This window comes from Apium graveolens, chromosome 9 (genome assembly GCF_009905375.1).
Source record: "Apium graveolens cultivar Ventura chromosome 9, ASM990537v1, whole genome shotgun sequence".
Taxonomy (NCBI): Eukaryota; Viridiplantae; Streptophyta; class Magnoliopsida; order Apiales; family Apiaceae; genus Apium; species Apium graveolens.
The window spans coordinates 241,451,894-241,479,811 of NC_133655.1; the positions used below are offsets into that span (position 1 = coordinate 241,451,894).

At 33.6% G+C, this 27,918-nt stretch overlaps 2 protein-coding genes and 1 long non-coding RNA gene across 4 annotated transcripts; 1 reads left to right on the forward strand and 2 right to left on the reverse strand.

Moving 5' to 3' along the window:
• Window positions 1-2,719: 2,719 nt before the first annotated feature.
• Window positions 2,720-6,055, reverse strand: LOC141684832 (uncharacterized). 2 transcript variants are annotated; one of them, XR_012560704.1, is made up of 4 exons: window positions 5,463-6,055; window positions 4,935-5,039; window positions 3,853-4,844; window positions 2,720-3,542 (listed from the first exon to the last, which is right to left on the reverse strand). It is a non-coding gene; the product is annotated as an uncharacterized LOC141684832 (long non-coding RNA). The 2 variants fall into 2 exon arrangements; XR_012560703.1 differs by having other exon boundaries at window positions 4,935-6,055.
• Window positions 6,056-6,656: 601 nt separating this feature from the next.
• On the forward strand, window positions 6,657-18,722 carry LOC141684074 (putative GTP diphosphokinase CRSH, chloroplastic). The gene is made up of 4 exons (XM_074488908.1): window positions 6,657-7,114; window positions 15,551-16,483; window positions 16,873-17,157; window positions 18,318-18,722. Exons 1-4 carry the CDS (start codon window positions 6,722-6,724, stop codon window positions 18,453-18,455), a joined length of 1,749 nt encoding a protein of 582 aa, XP_074345009.1. The 5' UTR covers window positions 6,657-6,721; the 3' UTR covers window positions 18,456-18,722.
• A 543-nt stretch (window positions 18,723-19,265) lies between these two features.
• Window positions 19,266-23,851, reverse strand: LOC141684075 (CBL-interacting serine/threonine-protein kinase 1). Its single transcript, XM_074488909.1, has 12 exons — window positions 23,461-23,851; window positions 23,233-23,295; window positions 21,619-21,690; window positions 21,413-21,520; window positions 21,218-21,298; window positions 20,957-21,136; window positions 20,640-20,849; window positions 20,200-20,307; window positions 19,966-20,082; window positions 19,757-19,819; window positions 19,598-19,672; window positions 19,266-19,520 (listed from the first exon to the last, which is right to left on the reverse strand). The coding sequence occupies exons 1-12, from the start codon at window positions 23,644-23,646 to the stop codon at window positions 19,452-19,454; spliced, it is 1,332 nt and encodes a 443-aa protein (XP_074345010.1). The 5' UTR covers window positions 23,647-23,851; the 3' UTR covers window positions 19,266-19,451.
• Between the last annotated feature and the right edge of the window lie 4,067 nt (window positions 23,852-27,918).

The following is a 27,918-nucleotide window of genomic DNA, read 5'->3' on the forward strand; positions in this document are numbered from 1 at the left end:
ATATTCAATATTCATGACCTCAGAGCTGCTATCTATCAGATGAATCTACAGAAGAGTTCAAGAATATCAAATAGAGAATGGAAACATATTTGAATGTTCTTGAAGAAAACCTACTTAAGAAATTATTTGATGATGCTACTGGATTTACCAAAGTTGAAGACTGAAGATAAAGTCTGATACACTGGTAGTAAGATTGTACATATGTTTTTAATTCATCATTTAGATAGTTTTGACATCATAAATAAGAAACTTGTATATATTTACGTAATGCACAAGTTTGGGGAGATCTTTTGATAAAATTGATGATATCAGAATTTTGCTATCAGAGTTTGTCATCAAAGTTTGCTATTGGAAGTTATAAGAGTTTATGAAGTCTATCAGTATTTGACATATCAGAGTTTAATATCAAATTTTGTCTGTCAGCATCTGTCGAGACTGATTTCCAGGAAGTAATTGATTCTATTTAGAATACTTTTATTTGTAGAGATATATTAGTATAGGACTTTACTTATTGTAGCAATCGGTAGTTGGATATGTATTAGGATTCTTTATTCAATTGTAACATATCTTCTAGATTGATTGTGTAACTGTGTAGTATATAAGCACATATTAGATTAACACTTAATGTTTCTTCGAATTGATATATCATACACATAACCTAGCAGCTCCTATGGATATTTGTTCATCCTTTGAGAGAGTATTGTAATCCATTTTTATTCATTAATATAAAAACTGTTCCTTCTGTTGATTTCTTTAATTCAATTTTATTATTTAACTGTATTCACCCCCTCTACAGTTGATTTAAGGCCTAACAATTGTGCATGCTATAAATACTATATTCCAGCGAAGAATCACTAAAATTTAGGAATTTCTGAAATAATAGTGATTTTGATTTAGTGATTCATGTAAGAACAAATAGTAATATATTATCGTAATATATCAAATATGGTATGAAAATTAATTATAAGATATGGAGAAAGATATATGCAGTGAGATTTCAAAAAACGTTCATCGATTAACGGGAAAAATTAAATTAAAAATGGATAATACATATAAATATACAAGAGGGAGTAGTAGAATTGAACTGAAGGGAGGAGAGAAGAAGGGTTGGATAAGATTTGCGTGGGGGAGATTCAGTTAAAGTTAAAAAAATAATACTTGCTTATAGAATAATTTTGATTTCTATTTGATAATCTCCCTATATACATATCCTGATATACACAAGCTAGGAAAAAAGTAAAGAAGAGAGACAAAGGCCTCGTTTGGTTGGGTGTAACTCACATTTTCTTGGAACTTTTCGAGTTCTCACGTTTGGTTGTATAAATTTACAGTTAGGTTAAGCAACTCAGGATTTTAAGGATTTTATAGTTACCACAAAACAACGTTTTAACTAGTTCAAGCTTGGTTTTTCTGAGTTAGTAAGTGTATTATCTCTTATTAAATATTACAAAATTGTATATCAAATATAAATTATTAAAGTATCTTAATAAATCTAAAAATAAATTCAATTTATTTGTTATAATATATTATTTTTTATAAAAAATATTAAATTCGAATTATGTGTTAAATTATATTAACTTACTATTATTCATTTTATTAAATTGCATATATAATTAAAATTAAATTTATTTTCACTTTTAATCTAGTCAATTTATATTTTAATGCATTTTTGTATTTTATTTGAATTTAAATACTTCTTAAAATTTAGGAATATTTTATAAATAAACTATTTCATCTAATAATATTTTCAAAAAAAAAGTAAATGTTAATAATTAATTTACTTTTTAAGTCTCAATATTTATTTTTAGTTCGAATGTTATATAGCAATTTACGTGATTCTCTTTAATTATTATATAATTTAATATTATATTACTTAACATAACATGTTATCTTTATTAATATATATATATAATAATAATTAACTATACAGTTTCTTATTCTTTAATAAAAATATTTATAATTTGAAAGATAAATCGAAAATCAAAACAAACACATGTGTAAGTTGATTATGTAACTTAGTATCAAGGGATTAGGATTTCCCATGTAATTCTAAAAGCTGCAAACCGAACTAGGTGGGAAATGAGGGCGGAATTGATATAGGTCATGGAAGATAATTAATAAATTTATTGGATGGAACTTTGAATGGGGATTAGGAAATGATGCGTAATTGATCTAGGCCATATTTGTTTGTCAGGATAATAATCCCTGGACTAAATTACCTGGAAAATAATCCCATCACTAATAATACCAAGGATATATAATCCTTTAGAAATATAATCCCCCCTTGGTATATTAAAAACTAGGAAAATGTTATTAATTAATGAGACACTTTTACCCATCCATATAATGTACAACTTTCAGCCTGGCATGTACATCTGTTAAGGGCTAACTAATGTGTATAATTATATTTAATTATTTGTTCTAAACAAGTTAAATTTAATATAAAATAAGTTTGTTTGAATCTAATTTAAAAATTACTTTAAGAATTTTTTTTTGAAATAGATACACTTTGGTCTTATATTTTTTCTTTAAAATATATAATATTTTAATTATATAAATATTAAATTATGTTCTACCATTGTCATATGTAACTTTCAAAAACATTAAAATTATAAACAAATAAATCTAAATTATGTTGTTATATTTTAAAGAAATATTGTAACAAAATTGTTTTTTAATAGAACTATCATTATAAACAAACACTTACTATTTTCCTGTGGTTCATAAATTGAAACAAATAAGTAACAAAAAAAGGAACTATCCTGAAAGTACGAGATAATACATTGTAAACCAATGACTCTAATATGCATGTGCACTAGATTAGATCAATACACGCTGATTATCCAAAGCTTATTTATGTTATTACCAAGCTATTCTAAACTGAAGACATTTAAAAATAAAAAACCAAAAAAACTAAGATCAATCTAGCCATCAGGCTCTAACATAAAAATGAAGAAACAAGACTCTTAAAGGAGTTCTTACTACCTAAATTATTATGGTTGATAAGAGTTTTAAAGAGGACAGTTAAATCTCAGATTTTGTCATTTAACTTCAATCTTGCACATTCCCCTCGCAATTCTTCTGGGAGACCCGGGAATAAATCAACATCAGCAGGTTCATTCACTATTTTTGATGCAACAATCAACTTCTCTTGCTTGGTTAGGCTACTGATGTTATTCACAATATCATATACATTTCTGCGTGCTTTAGCCAAATCATGATCATAGCCCACTCTTTGAGTCATAATTCTAAGTTGTTGGGTAGCGGCATTAAGAAAAGTTCCAACATTTTCTTGCATTTTCTCCATGGATGTCAGCAATTCTTCTTACAGCTTAGCTCTCTTCTTCTTCTTGTCATTTACTGGTGAATTATCAGTAGAGCCTGAAATTTCAGCACCTTCACATTCATCCTTGTCCAAATTCTCAATAATAGCAGCATGTCCCTCAGCATGCTCTCTGGTTGCCCTGTCCTTCCCAAAAATTCTTTGACAATCATCATACTAATCTACTGGCTTGTTACGCAGCTTATGCAACTCAGGATCTCTATACATATTTATAAAACATGTCAATAGTGACTAATAATCAACTACATTATGAATTACAGGTCGAATACAACCTAAACCTAGAAATAAACTTTATAGACACACAAATATATTAATACCTGCAAACATGTGACAATTCTCAGCATATTCAGATTGTAATTGTAGCAATATCATTTGCAAAAGAATAAGGTAGGCAGGAGTTAGGACAATAAATACAATGTCAGGTATATTTTGCTTAGTCCAAAACCAGTAGCAAACTCATAGAATCGTTCTTTACATGGTTTGATAAACAAAATAGTAAAATGGCATACCTTGCAAATCTGTGTCCATACATCCTCGTCATCAATACTCAACATTTTTTGAGATGCATTCCAAGCAATACCACTAGTAGCTAGAGCTGTATAAATCGAACCCCGTGGTTTCCTCCAAGTTTTTATTTTAGATCCAAGATGTGGCTTTTCACGCAAATCAGTTGTTGGAAAAACTTTCATTATATATATTTCTAGATCAAGCACATATCCGTTTCTATATTGTCCATTATCCTGCTTGTAACCATCTACAATGATAAGGTAGAAAGCATCTATCAAAGCTTTTTCTTCGGCTAATGTCCATGTCCTCCTATTCTTCCATTTTGTGGTAGATGATGATGCCATGAGAATATTCTGAAAGATAAAGGTATACGCAAAAGACTATCATAGAATAAAATCAATTTCAATATTTATTCATAACTAAGTGCATCATTATGTCTAAACAAACGTAAAATAGCGAATACAAGGCACTAATATAAAATAATCGGAATATGTCAGTATTACAATCAATAGTTATATTCACCCCTGCCAAGGGGGATAACCTCTACTTTCTCTCCAATTATTAGACATCGTTACACCCATCTGATTTCTCTTATCAGTCCAATGACTAGATGGTTCACAAGTATCGATTAATTTCGCATCCATGTCTAATGTTGTTTGATTAGCCCGATCAGCATCAAATATTGCATCATAATAGTCCCCGTCCATCTGCTTTCGAATTAAATTGTGTAAAAGAGCACATGCAACTATTATACGGTATTGAATCTTGTATGGATAAAAAGAAGGACTCCTAAGGATGGAACAAGGCAACTTAAGAATTCCAAAAGCTCTCTCAATAACATTGTGTGCCGCTGAATGTTTCATTTTAAAAAATTCTTCTGGACAAGTAGGTTGTCTCTTGTTTCGCCAAGTTGCCAAATGGTAACGTTTTCTCCTATGTGGAGTCAAGAAACCATCGACATTTGTATATCCCGCATCACAAAGATAATAATTTCCTGCTTAAATATATGAATTAAAGTTACTTTTTGTTATATAAAAAATAATATGTTGATTATGACTATACTAAGTAAACACATTAATTTTACCAGAAGGAACACGTAATCCATTTCTTCGACTTATGGCATCCCGAAGTACTTTGCCATCTGCAGCAGAGCCTTCCCAACCGGCTAAAATATACGTGAACATCATGTCTGGCGTACATACTTCTAAAATATTAGTTGCAATCTCTCCTTTTCTACTTCTATATTTAACGTGCTCACATGAAGGAACCCTGACTACAATATAAGTTCCATCAAGAGCCCCCAAACAGTTCTACGAAAAGTTTTTTAAATAAGTGAAGTGTGTAATCGTATAAATTTATAGAAACTCTTTTTGTTACCTTAAATACAAAATATTACCTGAAAATACTTCCACCTATAATCATTACAAGACTCGGTAATAGGTGTTGGCTTTTGTAGAAGAACTCCTTATAAACATAAAATACAATTTAGTATATTATTGAAGTACTTGCTAACTGTTTCACCTGACCTTCTATAAGCATGTTTAATTGATCTATTTTTCTGGTGGTCACCTAATATATGAAGGAAGAAACATACTTGTTCTTCAACACTCACATTTCTCGAGTCTTTAAGGCCATGTTCACGAAGCGACTGGCACAATACATCATATGTGCTTCTGTTCATTCGGAGTTGCTCCTTAAGAGTCACATCTCCATCATTTATTGTATCATCTAAATAATCAGCCCCCCGTTTTCTCCGAATTAATCTCGAATCTCTGCTAACTTGTGGAGTACTTTCTAATGTTCGATGTAACATAACAGTTAAATGCATCATGTGGACATACAATGATAAAATTGTACTCAAGTAGTACATAAAGAGATGCAGTATCATCAAATCCTCCGAGGTAGCCATTATTATTCTACAAAATCACGAGTTCATCAATAAATTGTCATATATAAATGTTCAAATCAAACTTGTACCTACCAATCAATTCAGCTAAAAAATACACTACGTAATGAGTCTATCCAGCTTCAACAGAAAAATTAACAAACAATAAATCGAGTATAACTGAATATGAACATGTTAAAATTAAGAAAGAAATTGATTAAATCTTATCTGGTTGCAGTAATCGTCAAATGGTAACAAAGAAACGGGTGAAATATATTGGGTATGGGATAAATATATAGGTGAATTTGTTATATAATGAACGAAGGTTTGCAAAATTTTAGGCGAGTGGGCTGGGGCAATTTTGTCAAAATGATATCAATCCTCCTTGATACCTGTTAAGGGTCGGTATTATTCTATTCCACGTAACAACTCATTTTTTTATTCTTACTTATCTCTGAATTATAGTCCGTTGATGCAATTTTTTAAACAAACAGGGGATTATTCTTTTTTTAAGTACTATTATCATCTCCCATATATTATCCTGACAAACAAACATGGCCTTAGAAAATAGGTATATTGGATGACAAACGACAATTTTAGCAATAATTTTGACAATATGGTTGGAGTTATTCCAAAAATTATATTCTCTTCCCTCTAGGTTCTTTAAATGAGAATAAATGTTCGATACATATTTTAAGTCTTGTTTAAATTATAGTTTCCTAAAATATTTCATTTTTTTTAATTAAAATAAGATATTTAACTTTTTATTAAAAAGAAGAATTTTTTTAAAGTAAAATATTAAAATATATTTTATTATAATCTTAAAATACATGCAGTAAAGAAAAGAAACGAGTGAGATCAAGAAATTATCGAAATATGATGACGTGTCATCCTTCTTACCCACACGACATGACACCCTCCTATTACTATAATCCAAACCCACATTTAATCCCTCCCCGCCGGCGACTCATTTCTCCCCCAAAAAAATGGACCTCCACCATCTTTCCGACCGGCTCCTCCACTCCATTCCCAAAACTAACCTCTACCCACCTCTCCAAATCCTCCAAGATCCAATCTTGTTCAAACCCCGCATTCGCCGGAGACTCACCGGCGTCAGAGTATGCGCAATAGGACTTCCGGCGCCAGTTCCGGCGACTTTAGAACAACCTGGAGGAAAAATGGTTGTGGAATTAGTGGGGGCATTTAATGAGTTGACTGAGAGAATGGACATGAGTGTTTTATCAACAAGCTCATCAAGATTGTTGTTTAAAACACTTAAGTTGAGTATACCTATTTTACAGGGCTTGCCTTTGTCACCTGATGGAAGGTCTCCTCTCTCTAGAGCTTTGTCTGTTGCTGTTATTCTTGCTGATCTTCAGGTTTTTTGTCACCCCTTTTGGCCCCTTTATTATTGTTTGCTCAATCATATACTATTTGTGCACTCATCGTATTACTCGATAATTGAATGGTTGTTGTAAATTGTACTATTATGAGTCTATACGCACTATAAAGACTAGTGACTTGTAGTATTGCAAATGCTGATTGTGTCTGGTTTCGAGAGTTAAGAATTACATCGTTTTTAGGGGAGTGGTCATGTGTAAATGCAAACATTTAGCCTATAATACGAACCACTAAACGGGCTAAAGATCACCTCTCAAGGTAGTTGAATCACTGGTTAAAATGTACTACAAACTTATGGTCATAGTAATACATACTACCCTGTTGCTATGAATTCTATACTACAAATCACCGCCTCCTGTTATAAGAATACAATTAACGTGAATCGCTGGATCATAAATTATGAAAGTGGTTTGTGATTAGTTTTTAGTTCTTAGTTCAAATTTCATCTTAGTTTTGGGTTATAATTTGAGCATAAATGATAAACCTGTGGTAATATATGGTCATCAGGTCATGTAGTGGTGCAAACTATATTAGCATTTAGCATACAATTACAATGTCTACAAACCAACTACATATCAAGACACCAAATAAAATAGTTCAATTTACCCATCATAGTATAGTACTACAGTCTGCAGATCATCATCATAGTACTACAAATCACTAGTCTCGGTCATACAAATCACTAGTTTGTAGTTTGAGCTAAATTGGTTTGTCTATGAAGTAAAACCCTATATTTCTTCTTCATTCCTTTCTTTTGATGTTTTACAGATTAGATTCTTAAATATACAAGTAGGGTAAGTGAGGAGAGGGGAAGGAGTCTTGCAACATCTTCGTGTGTGTAATATAGAAATATCCAAGGATTTATTTGTCTCTCTGCAGAGACAGGATATCACTTGTTCGTAGTCCTAGTCTTACATCAGCTCGGATCGTAAAGAAAGTACTATGTGTGACGAGCTTTGCTCACGAGAGATAGTATTTGATATTAAGGAATACATACAAGTGTTTATATGCACTAGAAGAATGATACAAATTCGTTTGGAATGGATTCAATGAGCGATGATTATTAAAATAGTTTTAATTTGATGTCATTCATGAATAAGTAAAATTGAAAAAAATGTTTAACGTGAAGTACATAATTAGGTGGAAACCAAATCTGGAAATTCAATTCCTTCATCCGTTTTGTTCATGAAAATTTGAACTAGAGACTAAAGTTGAATCCTACAAATTTGGGGTGGGGGTGAATGCCTTATTCCTACCTTTTCATTTTCTTCATAAACCTCATTAGTCATTACACAAGATTAGCGCTCTCTATCGGTTTTCATTCTCCCTTCAACCCCTTTCCTCCACCATTAGTTTTGTTAAACAATTTTTTATCCAAATTCTTCACCAACTCCATTTCTTCCAACCAAACGGAGCGTTAATTTTTATATAAGTTGATGTTACAGAATTACTTGTACAATTATTGCTTAACAGCCATTAACTGCCAAGTACAAGAGTATACCATAAATTATAACTAAGTAATATATGATCGAACAAGCCTGTTTTATAAAATTGTATCCGATCCTGTTCTTGAGCTTGTTCACGATTCTACAAACGAGCTTGCTTGCTTGCTAGTTTTTGAGCTGAAATTTACCATGTTCAAGCTGCTCATTTATGAATCGAGTCTCAAAATTGTACACAAGCAATACTACAAGTGTTTATATGCACTAGAAGAATGATACAAATTCTTTTGGAATGGATTCAATGAGCGATGATTATTAAAATAGTTTTAATTTGATGTCATTCATGAATAAGTAAAATTGAAAAAAATGTTTAACGTGAAGTACATAATTAGGTGGAAATCAAATCTGGAATTTCAATTTTTCATCCGTTTTGTTCATGAAAATTTGAACTAGAGACTAAAGTTGAATCCTACAAATTTGGGGTGGGGTGAATGCCTTATTCCTACCTTTTCATTTTCTTCATAAACCTCATTAGTCATTACACAAGATTAGCGCTCTCTATCGGTTTTCATTCTCCCTTCAACCCCTTTCCTCCGCCATTAGTTTTGTTAAACAATTTTTTATCCAAATTCTTCACCAAGTCCATTTCTTCCAACCAAACGGAGCGTTAATTTTTATATAAGTTGATTTACAGAATTACTTGTACAATTATTGCTTAGCAGCCATTAACTGCCAAGTACAAGAGTATACCATAAATTATAACTAAGTAATATATGATCGAACAAGCCTGTTTTATAAAATTGTATCCGATCCTGTTCTTGAGCTTGTTCACGATTCTACAAACGAGCTTGCTTGGTTGCTAGTTTTTGAGCTGAAATTTACCATGTTCAAGCTGCTCATTTGTGAATCGAGTCTCAAAATTGTACACAAGCAATACTACAAGTGTTTATATGCACTAGAAGAATGATACAAATTCGTTTGGAATGGATTCAATGAGCGATGATTATTAAAATAGTTTTAATTTGATGTCATTCATGAATAAGTAAAATTGAAAAAAATGTTCAACGTGAAGTACATAATTAGGTGGAAATCAAATCTGGAATTTCATTTTTTCATCCGTTTTGTTTATGAAAATTTGAACTAGAGACTAAAGTTGAATCCTACGAATTTGGGGTGGGGGTGAATGCATTATTCCTACTCTTCATTTTCTTCATAAACCTCATTAGTCATTACACAAGATTAGAGCTCTCTATCGGTTTTCGTTCTCCCTTCAACCCCTTTCCTCCGCCATTAGTTTTGTTAAACAATTTTTTATCCAAATTCTTCACCAAGTCCATTTCTTCCAACCAAACGGAGCGTTAATTTTTATATAAGTTGATTTACAGAATTACTTGTACAATTATTGCTTAGCAGCCATTAACTGCCAAGTACAACAGTATACCATAAATTATAACTAAGTAATATATGATCGAACAAGCCTGTTTTATAAAATTGTATCCGATCCTGTTCTTGAGCTTGTTCACGATTCTACAAACGAGCTTGTTTGGTTGCTAGTTTTTGAGCTGAAATTTACCATGTTCAAGCTGCTCATTTATGAATCGAGTCTCAAAATTGTACACAAGCAATACTACAAGTGTTTATATGCACCAGAAGAATGATACAAATTCGTTTGGAATGGATTCAATGAGCGATGATTATTAAAATAGTTTTAATTTGATGTCATTCATACATAAGTAAAATTGAAAAAAATGTTTAACGTGAAGTACATAATTAGGTGGAAATCAAATCTGGAATTTCATTTTTTCATCCGTTTTGTTCATGAAAATTTGAACTAGAGACTAAAGTTGAATCCTACAAATTTGGGGTGGGGGTGAATGCCTTACTCCTACTCTTCATTTTCATCATAAACTTCATTGGTCATTACACAAGATTAGCGCTCTCTATCGGTTTTCATTCTCCCTTCAACCCCTTTCCTCCACCATTAGTTTTGTTAAACAATTTTTTATCCAAATTCTTCACCAACTCCATTTCTTCCAACCAAACGGAGCGTTAATTTTTATATAAGTTGATGCTACAGAATTACTTGTACAATTATTGCTTAACAGCCATTAACTGCCAAGTACAAGAGTATATCATAAATTATAACTAAGTAATATATGATCGAACAAGCCTGTTTATAAAATTGTATCCGATCCTGTTCTTGAGCTTGTTCACGATTCTACAAACGAGCTTGCTTGCTTGCTAGTTTTTGAGCTGAAATTTACCATGTTCAAGATGCTCATTTATGAATCGAGTCTCAAAATTGTACACAAGCAATACTACAAGTGTTTATATGCACTAGAAGAATGATACAAATTCGTTTGGAATGGATTCAATGAGCGATGATTATTAAAATAGTTTTAATTTGATGTCATTCATGATAAGTAAAATTGAAAAAAATGTTTAACGTGAAGTACATAATTAGGTGGAAATCAAATCTGGAATTTCAATTCCTTCATCCGTTTTGTTCATGAAAATTTGAACTAGAGACTAAAGTTGAATCCTACAACTTTGGGGTGGGGGTGAATGCCTTATTCCTACCTTTTCATTTTCTTCATAAACCTCATTAGTCATTACACAAGATTAGCGCTCTCTATCGGTTTTCATTCTCCCTTCAACCCCTTTCCTCCACCATTAGTTTTGTTAAACAATTTTTTATCCAAATTCTTCACCAACTCCATTTCTTCCAACCAAACGGAGCGTTAATTTTTATATAAGTTGATGTTACAGAATTACTTGTACAATTATTGCTTAACAGCCATTAACTGCCAAGTACAAGAGTATACCATAAATTATAACTAAGTAATATATGATCGAACAAGCCTGTTTTTTAAAATTGTATCCGACCCTGTTCTTGAGCTTGTTCACGATTCTACAAACGAGCTTGCTTGCTTGCTAGTTTTTGAGCTGAAATTCACCATGTTCACGCTGCTCATTTATGAATCGAGTCTCAAAATTGTACACAAGCAATACTACAAGTGTTTATATGCACTAGAAGAATGAAACAAATTCGTTTGGAATGGATTCATTGAGCGATGATTATTAAAATAGTTTTAATTTGATGTCATTCATGATAAGTAAAATTGAAAAAAATGTTTAACGTGAAGTACATAATTAGGTGGAAATCAAATCTGGAATTTAAATTCCTTCATCCGTTTTGTTCATGAAAATTTGAACTAGAGACTAAAGTTGAATCCTACAAATTTGGGGTGGGGGTGAATGCCTTATTCCTACTCTTCATTTTCAACATAAACTTCATTAGTCATTACACAAGATTAGCGCTCTCTATTGGTTTTCATTCTCCCTTCAACCCCTTTCCTCCATTAGTTTTGTTAAACAATTTTTTATCCAAATTCTTCACCAACTCCATTTCTTCCAACCAAACGGAGCGTTAATTTTTATATAAGTTGATGTTACAGAATTACTTGTACAATTATTGCTTAACAGCGATTAACTGCCAAGTACTAGAGTATACCATAAATTATAACTAAGTAATATATGGTGCACAAGCCTTTTTATAAAATTGTATCCGATCCTGTTCTTGAGCTTGTTCACGATTCTACAAACGAGCTTGCTTGCTTGCTAGTTTTTGAGCTGAAATTTACCATGTTCAAGCTGCTCATTTATGAATCGAGTCTCAAAATTGTACACAAGCAATACTACAAGTGTTTATATGCACTAGAAGAATGATACAAATTCGTTTGGAATGGATTCAATGAGCGATGATTATTAAATTAGTTTTAATTTGATGTCATTCATGAATAAGTAAAATTGAAAAAAATGTTTAACGTGAAGTACATAATTAGGTGGAAATCAAATCTGGAATTTCATTTTTTCATCCGTTTTGTTCATGAAAATTTGAACTAGAGACTAAAGTTGAATCCTACAAATTTGGGGTGGGGTGAATGTCTTATTCCTACTCTTCATTTTCTTCATAAACCTCATTAGTCATTACACAAGATTAGAGCTCTCTATCAGTTTTCGTTCTCCCTTCAACCCCTTTCCTCCACCATTAGTTTTGTTAAACAATTTTTTATCCAAATTCTTCACCAACTCCATTTCTTCCAACCAAACGGAGCGTTAATTTTTATATAAGTTGATGTTACAGACTTACTTGTACAATTATTGCTTAACAGCCATTAACTGCCAAGTACAAGAGTATACCATAAATTATAACGAAGTAATATATGATCGAACAAGCCTGTTTTATAAAATTGTATCCGATCCTGTTCTTGAGCTTGTTCACGATTCTACAAACGAGCTTGCTTGCTTGCTAGTTTTGAGCTGAAATTTACCATGTTCAAGCTGCTCATTTATGAATCGAGTCTCAAAATTGTACACAAGCAATACTACAAGTGTTTATATGCACTAGAAGAATGATACAAATTCGTTTGGAATGGATTCAATGAGCGATGATTATTAAAATAGTTTTAATTTGATGTCATTCGTGATAAGTAAAATTGAAAAAAATGTTTAACGTGAAGTACATAATTAGGTGGAAATCAAATCTGGAATTTCAATTCCTTCATCCGTTTTGTTCATGAAAATTTGAACTAGAGACTAAAGTTGAATCCTACAAATTTGGGGTGGGGTGAATGCCTTATTCCTACTCTTCATTTTCTTCATAAACTTCATTAGTCATTACACAAGATTAGCGCTCTCTATCGGTTTTCATTCTCCCTTCAACCCCTTTCCTCCACCATTAGTTTTGTTAAACAATTTTTTATCCAAATTCTTCACCAACTCCATTTCTTCCAACCAAACGGAGCGTTAATTTTATATAAGTTGATGTTACAGAATTACTTGTACAATTATTGCTTAACAGCCATTAACCGCCAAGTACAAGAGTATACCATAAATTATAACTAAGTAATATATGATCGAACAAGCCTGTTTATAAAATTGTATCCTATCCTGTTCTTGAGCTTGTTCACGATTCTACAAACGAGCTTGCTTGGTTGCTAGTTTTTGAGCTGAAATTTACCATGTTCAAGCTGCTCATTTATGAATCGAGTCTCAAAATTGTACACAAGCAATACTACAGGTGTTTATATGCACTAGAAGAAATGATACAAATTCGTTTGGAATGGATTCAATGAGCGATGATTATTAAAATAGTTTTAATTTGATGTCATTCATGAATAAGTAAAATTGAAAAATATGTTTAACGTGAAGTACATAATTAGGTGGAAATCAAATTTGGAATTTCATTTTTTTCATCCGTTTTGTTCATGAAAATTTGAACCAGAGACTAAAGTTGAATCCTACAAATTTGGGGTGGGGTGAATGCCTTATTCCTACTCTTCATTTTCTTCATAAACCTCATTAGTCATTACACAAGATTAGAGCTCTATATCAGTTTTCGTTCTCCCTTCAACCCCTTTCCTCCACCATTAGTTTTGTTAAACAATTTTTTATCCAAATTCTTCACCAACTCCATTTCTTCCAACCAAACGGAGCGTTAATTTTTATACAAGTTGATGTTACAGAATTACTTGTACAATTATTGCTTAACAGCCATTAACTGCCAAGTACAAGAGTATACCATAAATTATAACGAAGTAATATATGATCGAACAAGCCTGTTTTATAAAATTGTATCCGATCCTGTTCTTGAGCTTGTTCACGATTCTACAAACTAGCTTGCTTGCTTGCTAGTTTTTGAGCTGAAATTTACCATGTTCAAGCTGCTCATTTATGAATCGAGTCTCAAAATTGTACACAAGCAATACTACAAGTGTTTATATGCACTAGAAGAATGATACAAATTCGTTTGGAATGGATTCAATGAGCGATGATTATTAAAATAGTTTTAATTTGATGTCATTCATGATAAGTAAAATTGAAAAAAATGTTTAACGGGAAGTACATAATTAGGTGGAAATCAAATCTGAAATTTCAATTCCTTCATCCGTTTTGTTCATGAAAATTTGAACTAGAGACTAAAATTGAATCCTACAAATTTGGGGTGGGGGTGAATGCCTTATTCCTACTCTTCATTTTTTTCATAAACTTCATTAGTCATTACACAAGATTAGCGCTCTCTATCGGTTTTCATTCTCCCTTCAACCCCTTTCCTGCACCATTAGTTTTGTTAAACAATTTTTTATCCAAATTCTTCACCAACTCCATTTCTTCCAACCAAACGGAGCGTTAATTTTTATATAAGTTGATGTTACAGAATTACTTGTACATTTATTGGTTAACAGCCATTAACTGCCAAGTACAAGAGTATACCATAAATTATAACTAAGTAATATATGATCGAACAAGCCTGTTTTATAAAATTGTATCCGATCCTGTTCTTGAGCTTGTTCACGATTCTACAAACGAGCTTGCTTGCTTGCTAGTTTTTGAGCTGAAATTTACCATGTTCAAGCTGCTCATTTATGAATCGAGTCTCAAAATTGTACACAAGGAATACTACAAGCTTAGAAAGACAACTAGTTTAAGTGAATCTAAGCATTAATGTATTTACTTAATGAGCATCCTTGTATTGATTCAAAGAGGTTTGTTTCATTCTTCAACTGAAGACTCTCTTCCGCTAAACTTCTGGAGCTAAACTTATTGACGTGAGTTAACTGTGAAGACAATATTATGCGTTAAAACTCTTGAAATCGGTAAGTTAATATGACAAAGATAGAGAGCGTTTACTTATTGTAAAAGGTTCGTCCAACAGTTTTACTTTGAACTATCATATATGTGCTGATCCAATGCGATTTTGCAGTGTGTCCTTTGGGAGTTTGTTAATTTGTAGATAAATTCTTAGTTAATTCTTTTTTCGGGTTATATCTGATGTTCACGTTGCTGCTTGCTTCTTCTCGGTTAACCGATTAGTCAAAAGTTCTAAACACGTGGAATATCACGTGTCCTCTTTTGTTATCCTATTTTTTCAGTAACATCTCTGAGTACCTATAGTGAATTCGTGCACAGATGGACGCAGAAGTTATTTCAGCTGGTATACTGAGAGAAGCTTTGGATGCAAGGGCGATCTCTATGCAAGAAGTGAGAAAGCAGATCAGTACTGGGGCTGCTCATCTATTGCATGAAAGTTTGAGAGTGAAGAATATTTCTGCAAAAGTTGAAGTTCTCGATGATGATACTGCTTCTGCTTTAAGAAAGTTTTGCCTTACATACTATGACTTCAGGGCATTGATACTTGACCTTGCTCTCAAGCTTGATATGATGAGAAATTTGGCTTACCTGCCAAGGTATCAGCAGCAAGTAGTATCCATTGAGATTATGAAAATACATGCGCCCTTAGCTCATGCTATTGGAACCCACTTCTTATCCTTGCAGTTGGAGGACCTATCGTTTCAGTATTTGTTTCCTAATTCTTATCTGTATGTGACAACCTGGTTAAGGGATCATGAAACAGGAGGCAAGCCTCTTATAGATACATACAAGGAGCAGTTGTTTGAGTCGCTGAAATCTGATCCTGTATTAGCAAGTATGGTTGAAGAAATCTCAGTTGAAGGACGCTACAAAAGTCGGTATAGTACTATGAAGAAACTGCTGAAAGATGGTCGTAAGCCTGAAGAGGTAAACGATGTCTTAGGACTGCGAGTCGTATTGAAACCATCTTCGGAATGTATTTTAATTGAAGAAGGTGAGAAAGCATGCTATCGGGCACTAGAAGTGATCCAATCTTTGTGGAAAGAAATGCCTAACAGATTTAAAGACTACATTTCGAGGCCTAAAGAAAATGGATATAAAAGTTTGCATATGGCAGTAGATCTCAGTGATAAAGAAAATATTAGACCACCAATGGAGATACAGATAAGGACAGCAGAGATGGATAGGTTGGCAGCTGGTGGAGTAGCATCTCATGCGTTGTACAAGGGTGGCCTTACTAATCCGGAGGAGGTAATTTTCTATTCTTGACATCACATAACTACTTCAACTTATTTGAAACTTTTCTCTACCAACTTTGAAATTATTGCTCATTATATAAAATACAGCATGTGTTATGACAAACAACAAGGGTTAATAGAGATAAATGATTTAAAAGTTTAGCAATTATTATTTTTTGTAAATTTATACATCAAAACATATGTATGTCAGTATGTGCGTAGAAAAGGAGGGAGGAGGGGTTGTTGGGAAGGTGTTGGGGGGGATGATGTTAGAAGCTTGACAATTATGAATTTATATATATGAATGCATATATATGCTTTTCCACAGTTTTCTCCTATCTTTGCATATATTTTTTATTACCCATTTGGTAACTTTCTGTTAATGTGCTTGTTTGTCTGCAGGCAAAGCGTCTTAAGGCTATAATGATGGCTGCAGCTGAAGTTGCAGCATTGCGTCTTAAAGATCTTCCTTCTCCAAATCAGAAAGCTCTTGAGGTTGATCAAAGGCATCGAGTATTTCGTCTTTTAGACAAGAATGGAGATGGTAAAATTAGCATAGAGGAACTAACTGAGGTAATGGAAGAGCTGGGTGCCCAAGGGAAAGATGCTGGGGAGATGATGCAAGTCTTAGATGCCAATAGTGATGGTTCCTTGAGCTCTGACGAATTTGATCTATTTCAAAAGCAGGTAACTGGTAAAGCAATGATGTTTATTTGTAGAGTTATTTGCAAAATGCATCCCCGTGGTTTGGCTAAAATGCATTTTTTTACCTATATTTTAGATAACTGCACTTTGCATCCCCTTACTATTTCGGCGCGACAAATTGCACCATTTTCGTTAATTTTGTTAAATTTTTCAGGGGTATTTTAGGAAATGTAAATATTAAATTATTTTCAGATCTTTATTTAAGTTTATAACACTCTAAACAATACATTCTGAAAAAATTTAAAGAACGGAAGTTGTAGAGAATAAAAAGATCTTCTCGAAATAAAAAGGTTAAAAATTGAAATATTTTTTTATAATTATTTTTAATAAATTCAATAAGTATATATTTTATTTAATTTTGGCTTCGTAAATTTTTTGATAATTTTGAATGTTATTGTTTTGAAAAGATTTTTTCGTTCTCTATAATTTTCGTTCTTTAAATTTTTTCGAAAAGTATCATTTAGAGGGTCAAAAAACTTAAATAATGATCTAATTATAATTAAATATTTTAATTTCCTAAAATGCCCCTGAGAATTTTAACAAATTTAACGAAAATGGTGCAATTTGTCGCGCCGAAATAGTAAGGGGATGCAAAGTGCAGTTATCTAAAGTATAGGTAAAAAAATGCATTTTGGCCAAAACACGGGGATGCATTTTGCAAATAACTCTTATTTGTATTAGCCCATACAGGTTTTTGGTTTTAGTTTCATACCCATTTTTATTTTTGCTAATTATTAAATTGCACCCAATTGCTTGATTCTCTCTTTGTCAAAAAGATCATTTCTGAATGAGAACTAGTTAATTGTAGCTGCAAGTCATCATAGCCAGATAATGCTAGTTTGAATGAAATTGGACCATGTTTGCATGTTAATCCCTGAAAATACCTACTGTGGAGTATATAGTGCTTTTTTGTTTTATGCATGGGTGAGACTCTTTGGAGCCCAACTCACTGGCAACCTGCCATTTCTGTTCATGTTACTGAGTTGCCCCCCCCCCCCCCCCCAAAAAAAAAGAAGCAATTTAGTCACTTTTTTTATGTAACGAACTACAAAATTGTGATTTAAAAAATGTCGTTCTCTTGCTTGATTACTCCTTATATTGGAAATTGATCAGGTCGTTGGCATATTTCAAATTGTTTTTAGGTTGATCTGATGCGCAACTTAAAAGACAGAGATCAACAATACAAGAACTTGTTAAATGAGAAGCTTCAAGTGGTTGACGGTAGCAGCCTAATTCAAGTGTACAGAAAAGAGCTTGGAGATAAGCTTGCAGTAACTTAGCCATACTCGTCTGTGTATATAGTGAGTTCAATTTGACAGCGAGGGAGCATTCTATGAGCAAACTACGCCTTGTACAGTGTAAAAAGTTTAGTGATGTACATAAAGTTGCATGTATAGGTCTGTACATTATACTGTATTTATTACATTGAGGGAGCTTGAGGAATGAATAGATGTCTGAAGTGAGAGCTGTACTTAAAGTTTGATCCTAAAAAATATGTAATTCAACGGTTTGCTTTGAAGATATAAATATGATTATTTCAGATTACACATTTTAGTTGTTCATCAAAAACACATTCGAATTACAGTGTGATAGAGCTGGGTGTTAATATTTATTTTAAAGGTCGTCAGATGTGACTTGTTAAGCCTGATATGTCTCAAGAGTTTAAGCTTAGGGTTCCTCTACAGTCTGCGCAACAATTTGCTTCGTGTTGACGAATTGAAAGATATGCCATAAAATATATAGAATAAAAGAAGAAAATAAGAAACTTTGAGAGTAACACCAATTGACAAGTCCTAATGGTTATTAGAACTAAATGGCCTCACTTGTTATTTTGGTCTCTATGAATCAATATCAATCAATCAATCAATCTTGTTTGTTAAAACATATTCTGCCCCAGTTCATAACAAACCTTTTCCATATTTTTCACGAGTTTTGTCTGCAAACAATTCAATAATTATGCTTACAAGCAAATTCACCAGAAGTTTGATTGTTTATTTTTACGAGTAAAGCTCACAAGCACTACTATTTTCTTGCTTGTCTATTATGTCAACGAACTTCGCTCGCATGCTATTATATTATGAACCAATAAATTGAGTAGAAGTATTATTCTTAAATTATTTGATACTACTATGGACAATACTGTAAGCACATATTGTTCAATAGGCGCCATAGATTGCATTTCACATCTGGAGCTGGAAAAGGAGTTCTATACACAATCAGTTCAACAGGGCATTTGGAACATTGCTGTCCTGGGTATTCTACAACTATATTCACCTTCAAAATTCTGCTGCCAAAAGCTGTTGATTATGTGATACACCATGGTCATGCATTAATTTTTCGCACAACTGCAAAACGTATATCCAAGTCAGAAATGTGAAACTTAAGAAAGAGCTTTTCAGGAATGAGAGGAGGATATGTGAACCTGTCTATATAATTTGGCATCTCCGAACGATTTTCTCAATTCAACGACATTTAACGAATGATTAATTTCAAAAACCTGTCAGAGTGTAAAAATGTCAACACATAAACATAAGCTGCCTCCACAAGTGATGTACTTCATATTTTTTCCAGAAGTACTAACCTCTGCTGCAACAGATAGATTAGCTGAGTGTTTCCCACCTTTATGCTCTTGAGTCACTTTCAGCTGTAACCACAAAAAAACTATGTTCAGCAATACCAATGCAGGTATCGACAGGTATCTAAACATTTTTTGTTTCAGGCTTGTAAAAAAAAGTACGGAGACATGTATAATCAATAAGCATCAACTAGTAGAATAGCAACTGAACTAACCTTGCCATTTTTCTTTTGGACTCCAAAACCCATCTGCAATACTGTACTCCTAATCCTCTCGATCAATTCTTGTGGGGAATAATTTGATGTAAATCTGATCTGCCGCTCGGAAACATCCTAAAAGAATAACAACAGATGCACATATCTTATAATCTAATATCTAGCTGCAAATCATAATGTGGAAAAATCATGGAAGATCTTTAAGTATGGACTTAGTTCAGCTGTTAGAATTACCTCATTTTCGAAAAATCCTGAGAGATCAAGGCATGAGGACATTCCAATAAGCTGAAATGCATTGATGAGATGGGCTGGCGAATTTAGATCTTTTTCTGCTTCAGGTGGCTGCAACCAAAGAATTTCAATTTTATTATAAGCCTAAATTTTCGAAAAAACTTAAAGGTGCCTAAAATAACTGAGGATGGGTTTGGTGGTGTGGAATGGAATGTGGTTTGGAGTTTAAACTAATAACTGAAATTTCATAGCATCCGTTCCTTTTAATAATTTGTTTCCATGCACATCTATATAATTCACAAAACAATGCTCATTCTACATCATTTATATATAGTCCTTTATGTCCACCATCATCCTTCTCTTCAACTAGCATTCTTTTAATTTAAATTCATTCCGACATCGATCCAAACATAAAATTGAGCATTTCTTTTAGTGCATAATACCTCAGTTATTGACAAGGCTTCAGCATCTATGTGCACATCATCATCGTCTTCCTCGGGATTTGCAGGAGTATAGTCTTGTTTAAACCAATCGTGTTCTTTAATTTCTGCCATTGTTATTCGAGTACCAGGATTGGGATCGAGAATCCGCTTTATTAGGTGTTTGGCTTCCGGAGATAACCATTTTGGGATTTGAGCTTCACCCTTGAAGATCTGAATTAGTTCCAGAGATTAGAGTTAAAGTTTCTTTCAATTTTAAAATGTTGACACTCTTCCACGAGGTCCGTAGTCCATACATATTGAAAATATATCTTCTATACCTTTTGAAATAGAACTGCAAGATTTCTATCGTCAAATGGTAGGTATCCCGTAAGAATCACGTACAATATTATTCCACATGACCAAGTATCAGAGGTGGCACCATCATAGCCTTTGTTCTTGAGAACTTCAGGAGCAACATAGTTGGGACTGCCACAGGTTGTATGCAATAATCCGTCATCCTAATATCATATAAGTTTAGAAAATGTCTCAATAAATAAGAAACTAATGTGATTAATGATATGCAAGATTGGGATGCATACCTGTAAATGTTGGGGCAGTGCACTCAGGCCAAAATCAGAAACCTTTATGTTTCCTACTGCATCGACAAGTACGTTCTCAAGCTGTTTTTGAAGAAATAAATTACATAGGTCGATAATAAGTCAGAACTTCATTTTTTAAATTTAATTACTATCTACTGTAAACAGAGAGTTCATCAAGTATTTTTGGAGATGAACCTTGAGATCCCTGTGAAAAATGCCTTTATCATGACAGTAGCTAACCGCGTCTATTAACTGTTGAAATAGCCTCCTTCCAACAGCCTCCGAGAGTTTCCCTTTAGATGACTGCAGAGTATAGGCAACACGAAGATGTAAGATCATATGTTAACTAAAGTTGGAACTAGAAATTTACTCTCGATATCATATAGCAAAAAACTGCTTACAATTTTGTCAAACAATTCACCGCCATTGACGTATTCAAGGACCATGTAAATCTTGGTTTTGCTTGCTATGACCTGCGTTTAAATCAGATGTTTTGAAAGAGGCAGAAAATAAAATCAGCAATTTAGATTAGCAGAATACCCCATCTCAAATTTCTCAAGTAGCAACAAGCTATTATGTTTGTTATAAGAACTGTTTTGCACTTAAAGACTTGAAGTAAAGTAAAAGTTCAAAACTTGGTTCATGGACAATTCAAAAATGGAATTAAACTTATCCGATAATCGGAAAGTGAATTTGATTATGTTTTGAGTTACTTCAAGAATCACTTGCCTCTTCATTTAAGTTCATTGTTCCCTACATTTTAATGATGGACATTAGGGGCCTGCCAGTTTAAATATGCTGTTTAAAAAGTTGAAACAAGATCATTATGAGAGAAGATCTACCAGCCAAATAATGTACTCAGTGAAATTTGAGAATTAGAGCCTCAACTTTGTTTATTGAAGCACTTCATAGTTTATATTAACTAGAGCCTAGAGGGCGAAAAAGATTAAAACTTTCCAATAAAGTATGAATAATAATTTTAGGAGATATCAAGAACCTAGTCATGAAGAATATATCCTCAGATTACTAAACTAGATTCTTAGTTTGTTACTATCCTCTCTCAGCTCAAAAGCAATACACTAACTCTCAAAATAAAAAGTGAACTCTTATTTTATGCAAGTAGGAATACAATATTTTGTATAATATAAAGGGTTAGTAGATATCTCCCAACAAATATTTTTGCTATTCACTATAATAGTGGATGAGAAATCTTCCAACAATAATTGAGCACAAGTTGCTCCAAATCAAAAAGGTCCCACTCAATTAGCGTAAATTGTAGAGCTTATTATGGATAATGATCATTGTCACATTCTTAGTAAATTATTTTACAATTCATTACAACAATACAAGTCCAATTTGTATAAAAGGGCCCTACTAGAACATGCAAGGTAGCCCTCAATTTGGCTGTTTCCTTTCCCTTCCAAACTAAATATGATAGCTAAGCATTTAAACATATGCACAAGAAAACAATGTTTCAACTTTCAAACAAACAACAAACACACACATAAACAAAAAGATATAAAAGTGGCATTAGACCAATGAATGAAATTTGTGTTAGAGTACTTGAGACCACCACAATTTTGCTTCCTCTTTGTCCTCTCCCAACATTTTGATGCTTCTTAATTAAATATTTATACATACAACTAATCCATCATAATCTCTGTAGTTGCGTGTTTCTTGCTAATATAATAGATTTACAAGTCCATGATCAGGCCATCAGAATAGATTGTTTTCATATAATTGCTGATTAACGTTTGACCTTTTCCAGCTAACAAACCGGACTTAAGAACCAAAAAAGAAGAACTTCATAGATAGAATCAACACTTAAAACAGAAAAAACAGTAGAAGAACACAATACATAAAAAACCTGCTAAAAGTTCCAAAACATTTACTAGATAGTATTGATCGTGTATGGTTGAGCAAGCATTTCCTTAAATATATTTGTATCACTAGTATCTCCAATAAGTGAAATCTGCTATTGTCAGAAACACACAAATGAAAGAAGAGAAACACACCTCATGTAACCGGACAACATTAGGATGTTTAAGGAGCTTCAATGTTCCAATTTCCCTCTTTATCTGTCAAAAAAACAACAGTACTTCACCTGTCAGATCCCTATTCCAGATACAACAGTACTGACATTAACATACCACAGTCTTTCCCAAACTTAACAAACAACTCATATTACAGAAAAGAACATATGCATGAAAATGATGAAAAGGGTAGGGTTAGAAATGACAAACCTGATCAGTGATCTTGAGATCAATGATTCTTTCTTTATCCAAGATTTTAACAGCAAAAGGGTAGCCAGAATCAAGATTCTTAGCAAATTTAACCTTACCAAAATTACCCTCACCAAGTGTTCTTCCTAATTCATACTTATTCCCCACTCGCATTCCCTCCTTTTCCTTCCTCGCAAATATTACCATCTAGGGTTTTTATTTTTTGTGTCAAAAATCAAAAGAGGCCTATATATTTATTAATTTATTTTCAAGAATCTTGTGAAAAATGAATGAAAGAAAGTGGAGTTGATGAATGCACATACACACATATATATAGCCATAGCCATGTTGAGATACACAGGGCTATAAACAAGTCATGTGTGTGTATGGACATATGCATGATTGAATGGGGGACACTTTTGATGTTAAATAATTATGACTAATATAATAAAAAATAGTCGTCAAAAATTATTGGATGGATTAATGGTTTTGTACAGTTTGATTTCTACGAAGGTGGTTGGCGTTGTTACACGTTTTAAGTTGCCTCCACGGAACAAAGACGATGACCTTAACTTACGCGACGACGCGAACACCTTTTTTATTCATCCTCTTTTCTTTTTTTCTTCCATTTCTTCCTTTTTATCTATCCTCTTTTCTAGTTGCATTATCGATTAATGTTCAAATTTTAGAAATTTTACGGGAGCAAATACTGTTATCCAAAAAATAAAATTCAAAGATATTCTTAAAAGTTTAATTTGTTGAATTCATATAATATATAAAGTGCCAATTTTATTTATTAGTGAACATCCAATTACACTTTGACAGCTTATCATTTGGAAACTATTTTAAAACCCTCTTTGATACTCTAGCATTTCTCATTTTATTTTTCCTGATACACATGCAACTAAAACAAATATGTATGTATTTTTAAGAAAATTCGTTCATAATAGGAAACTACAAATACAACTACAAACGAATACATTTTGAGAATGACATCCACATATGTTAAAAAGTGCTAACTTCTAATACTAATATATAATCCGTGTAAAGTATGGACTATTTTTATGAGTTTAATAAAATTTAATAATAACTATTATAACTATTTAATGCAAACAAACCCATGTAATTGTAAATATTAAAATTGAATCGGTAATGTAATAGGTCCATCAATACAAAATTTGATTGGGGATATTTAAATGGAAAAAATATTTAGATTACCCTTAATTTAATTAATTAGCTTTGATTACATGTTATAAAAATCGGATCGGAAGAGATTGTTCAAGATATCGATTTAAGATTAATCGTAGAATCGGGGATTAATCGGAGGAAAAATCGGATGCATTTTATATTTTTAGTTATATTTAATTTTAATATCCTTATTTTAGTAGTAATTTATAAGGAACCCTTATAAATTGCAAAATTATATTTTGTCATTTTGTAATTTTAGTATTAACTAAGGATTAATCCTAAATTAAGGGTTAATTACAAATTAACCCTTATTTTTAGAATTAATCGAAGAATTTTGTAATTATAATATATTTTGTAATTTTGTATTGTTGTCTTGGATTTGTTATCTTAACTGATTATGTGTTGTATGAATGCGGGATATATTTTCATTTAACAAATAAAATATTGATAACTAGCATTTTATAACTATTTTGAAAAATAATTTTATAACCTGCCAATAACAGTAACCCTCATAATTAAAAAACAACAAAACGCATATAGGTAAGTAATCGAAGGAATTTGGCTGAGCATTTAGGATTGTTTCTTGTTATGCCCAAAATTTGGTACAACAATTATCCCGATCAAAAAACGAGTTAATTGGATGATATTAAAACAAGAATGTTAAGTTCAAAGAGCCCAATTTCTCAATGAAGTAATGGTGTGCCCTCTGAATAGCATAAGACCTGACCTCAAGGAATAAAGACGCGTCCACAATGCTATAAAGTAAGTGTGCGCCCTCCAGTTATAAAGAAAGAAGATTGTGCCCAACATGTAAGTGTTAGAGCGCACCCTCATTTCAGAGAACAGCTTGGGAGAAAACTTCAACATGTTGCTTGGATGAATTATTTGGATACTTCAAGAGGAGAGAAGATTATTATTAATATATTTTTTGCAGGTACTCTGTTCAAGAACTCCTTCATGTAATGCAACCACGAAATGGCGGTGTCCGTGGTCAGAGACCTCCAGGGGTATGTCTGGACGGAAGGCCTCCTCCTATAGTTAATGGTGTCCTCATTGGGGATGTGAGGTAAACTCTGGTGTGTGATTTGGGAGCTATGACTCTGTAGTCAACGAGTGTCCTTGTTGGGAGATTTCGGAGTGTCCTACACTTTTCACCCGAATCCTTGAGATCACTTGTCTTGCAATCTAGTAGAGGGCTCCTTATCCGGGAGACAAGGATGCGTCCAACATTTGGGATGAACCATGGCTATAGCTGCGTCTGTGGACTAGAGAAATAGTTGGTAGCAGGGAATTATCATCGGTCGGGGAGATGTTTATTCGTGAAGTCTCAACGCCACAGACGAGCCTTGGGCCTCATCGGCGGACAATCCTAAAGCTAGTAAAAGACGATTTTAAGTAGGTTTCCTACTGGGCCTCGGGATGAGAAATCTAAGACTATTAGGTTTCTTGTTCCCCAAGAACTACGTTGGCTTAATTTCCTATAAATAGGGATACGTAGACAAATTGTAAGGGGTCAAAAGTTAATAGCGTAAAGGAGCCACCACTAACCCTAAGTAATCTCTGCCACCATTAATCACAACCACCAAACATTGTTTAATTTTTTTCCGAAGAAGAGCCATCGTCACATATCTTGTTTCCGGCTACGAAACTCAAAGTTTTGTTGCTACCAAATTCCTCCGTCAACAAATTGGCGCTAGAAGGAGGGGCTAATCAAGATCTGCATCTAACAGGAAGGATGTCTCAATATCGTGATGGAAGTTCTTATGATGGAGAAAGTTCTGAAGAAAACTCTGGGCATGGATATGGCCGTCATGAACCCTATGTTCCAATCCCAGTAGACCGCCCTACTCCAAACGTTGGGGGTCAACCACCGGTTCTGATTAGCAACGCTGATCTGTTAGAGCAGTTGTACTGTATGGGTGATGTCTTGAATGAATTTGATTCAAGGCTAAGCACGGTAGAGCGACGTAAGACAAGGAGAAGCCACCGTCATAACCATCCTACTCATGCACCTGGGAAGGCCCCCATAATTGAAAGAGATGTTCTGGTTGGTCGTGGTCGAGATGAAGGCGAACATGTACAATTACTCTGTGACGGTTGAATTACTCTAACGATATAACTGTGATTGTTGAACTGGTTGATGAAGATACTGATGGACGAGAGGTACCGCGGGTGGATAATCGGGTGGTAGCTCACCCCCACCGATCTGGAGGGACTCTAGAGGAGCAGCGCCAGACAGAAGGTCTACCAACTAATGAGCAACAAGGTTTTACAGCCCTGAAAGATCGTTTAGGGATCCATTTGGGAGATGATGACCTAAGAATGTTGCTTCTGGAATGGCAGAAGGATACCAATCGAGGAGACGTGATACCCCATGGTTCAACGCGTGTGCCCCTGAATCTTTATAGAAATTAGAAGCGGCACCGCGATCATGAGAGAGATCATCCTCGTGGATCGATGGACAAATATGGCCAGGACTATGAGAACGATCACTGGAGAAGGTCTTAATGTCGTGGAAGAGGTGGAAACCGCAGTAGATATCTGGATGGGAACCGGCCCACCAAGTATCACCATTACATGGATACTAATATATATAATCATAATGGAAGAGATAATCGCACAGGAGATAATATCCGGAGGGACATTCGTGAGATCCCACAAGGCTATGGCCGAGGGCAAGGAGAGAATCAGGACGGTAATCAAGGATAAAATTAAGAGATACCAGTAGCTGCAGGAAGGGGGCGGACAGATGTCCAAAATACTAATCAACAACCGACACCTCCGGGTGGGAACCAAGCAGCACCACCTCTGCCTCAGCCTCAGGATCCACAACCTAACGTGCAAACTATCCCTGGGATTGAGACTTATAATGTGGATGACCTGAAAATACTACTTAGCCATTTGGAAGGCAGGAAGGGTAACGACAACAACCGAGATTCTTTCGCCATTCTCTGCAACAGGAAGAGAAGCTCAGTTACCGGCTGGATATCGTAACGCAACTAGTAACCAACGATTTCATAAAAGTTCGCATCCGGTCGAGTTCCTAGGATGATTTAATATAGAGATAGATGAGTATCAAGTTCCGGACATGTCCAGATATAGAATTTTTGTTGCAACATTCAGAGAAAGTGCTCAACAGTGGTTCCAAAAGTTTGGACCTGGAGTGATCACTTCTTGGGATCAAATGAAATCTTTATTTTTGAAAAAATTCCAAGCAGCTGTGAGGTATGCTCCCTTAGTTACGACCTTGGCTAACGTCAAACAGCGGGAGAATGAGAGCATGACGTCTTA

Coding starts and splice junctions, on each gene's coding strand:
- LOC141684074 (XM_074488908.1), top strand. CDS start 6,722: ATGGACCTCCACCATCTTTCCGACCGGCTCCTCCACTCCATTCCCAAA. Junction 16,484..16,872: donor GCCTTACTAATCCGGAGGAG/GTAATTTTCTAT, acceptor GTTTGTCTGCAG/GCAAAGCGTCTTAAGGCTAT. Junction 17,158..18,317: donor TTGATCTATTTCAAAAGCAG/GTAACTGGTAAA, acceptor AATTGTTTTTAG/GTTGATCTGATGCGCAACTT.
- LOC141684075 (XM_074488909.1), bottom strand. CDS start 23,646: ATGGTAATATTTGCGAGGAAGGAAAAGGAGGGAATGCGAGTGGGGAAT. Junction 23,296..23,460: donor ATCTCAAGATCACTGATCAG/GTTTGTCATTTC, acceptor TTTTTTTGACAG/ATAAAGAGGGAAATTGGAAC. Junction 21,137..21,217: donor CACTGCCCCAACATTTACAG/GTATGCATCCCA, acceptor ATATGATATTAG/GATGACGGATTATTGCATAC.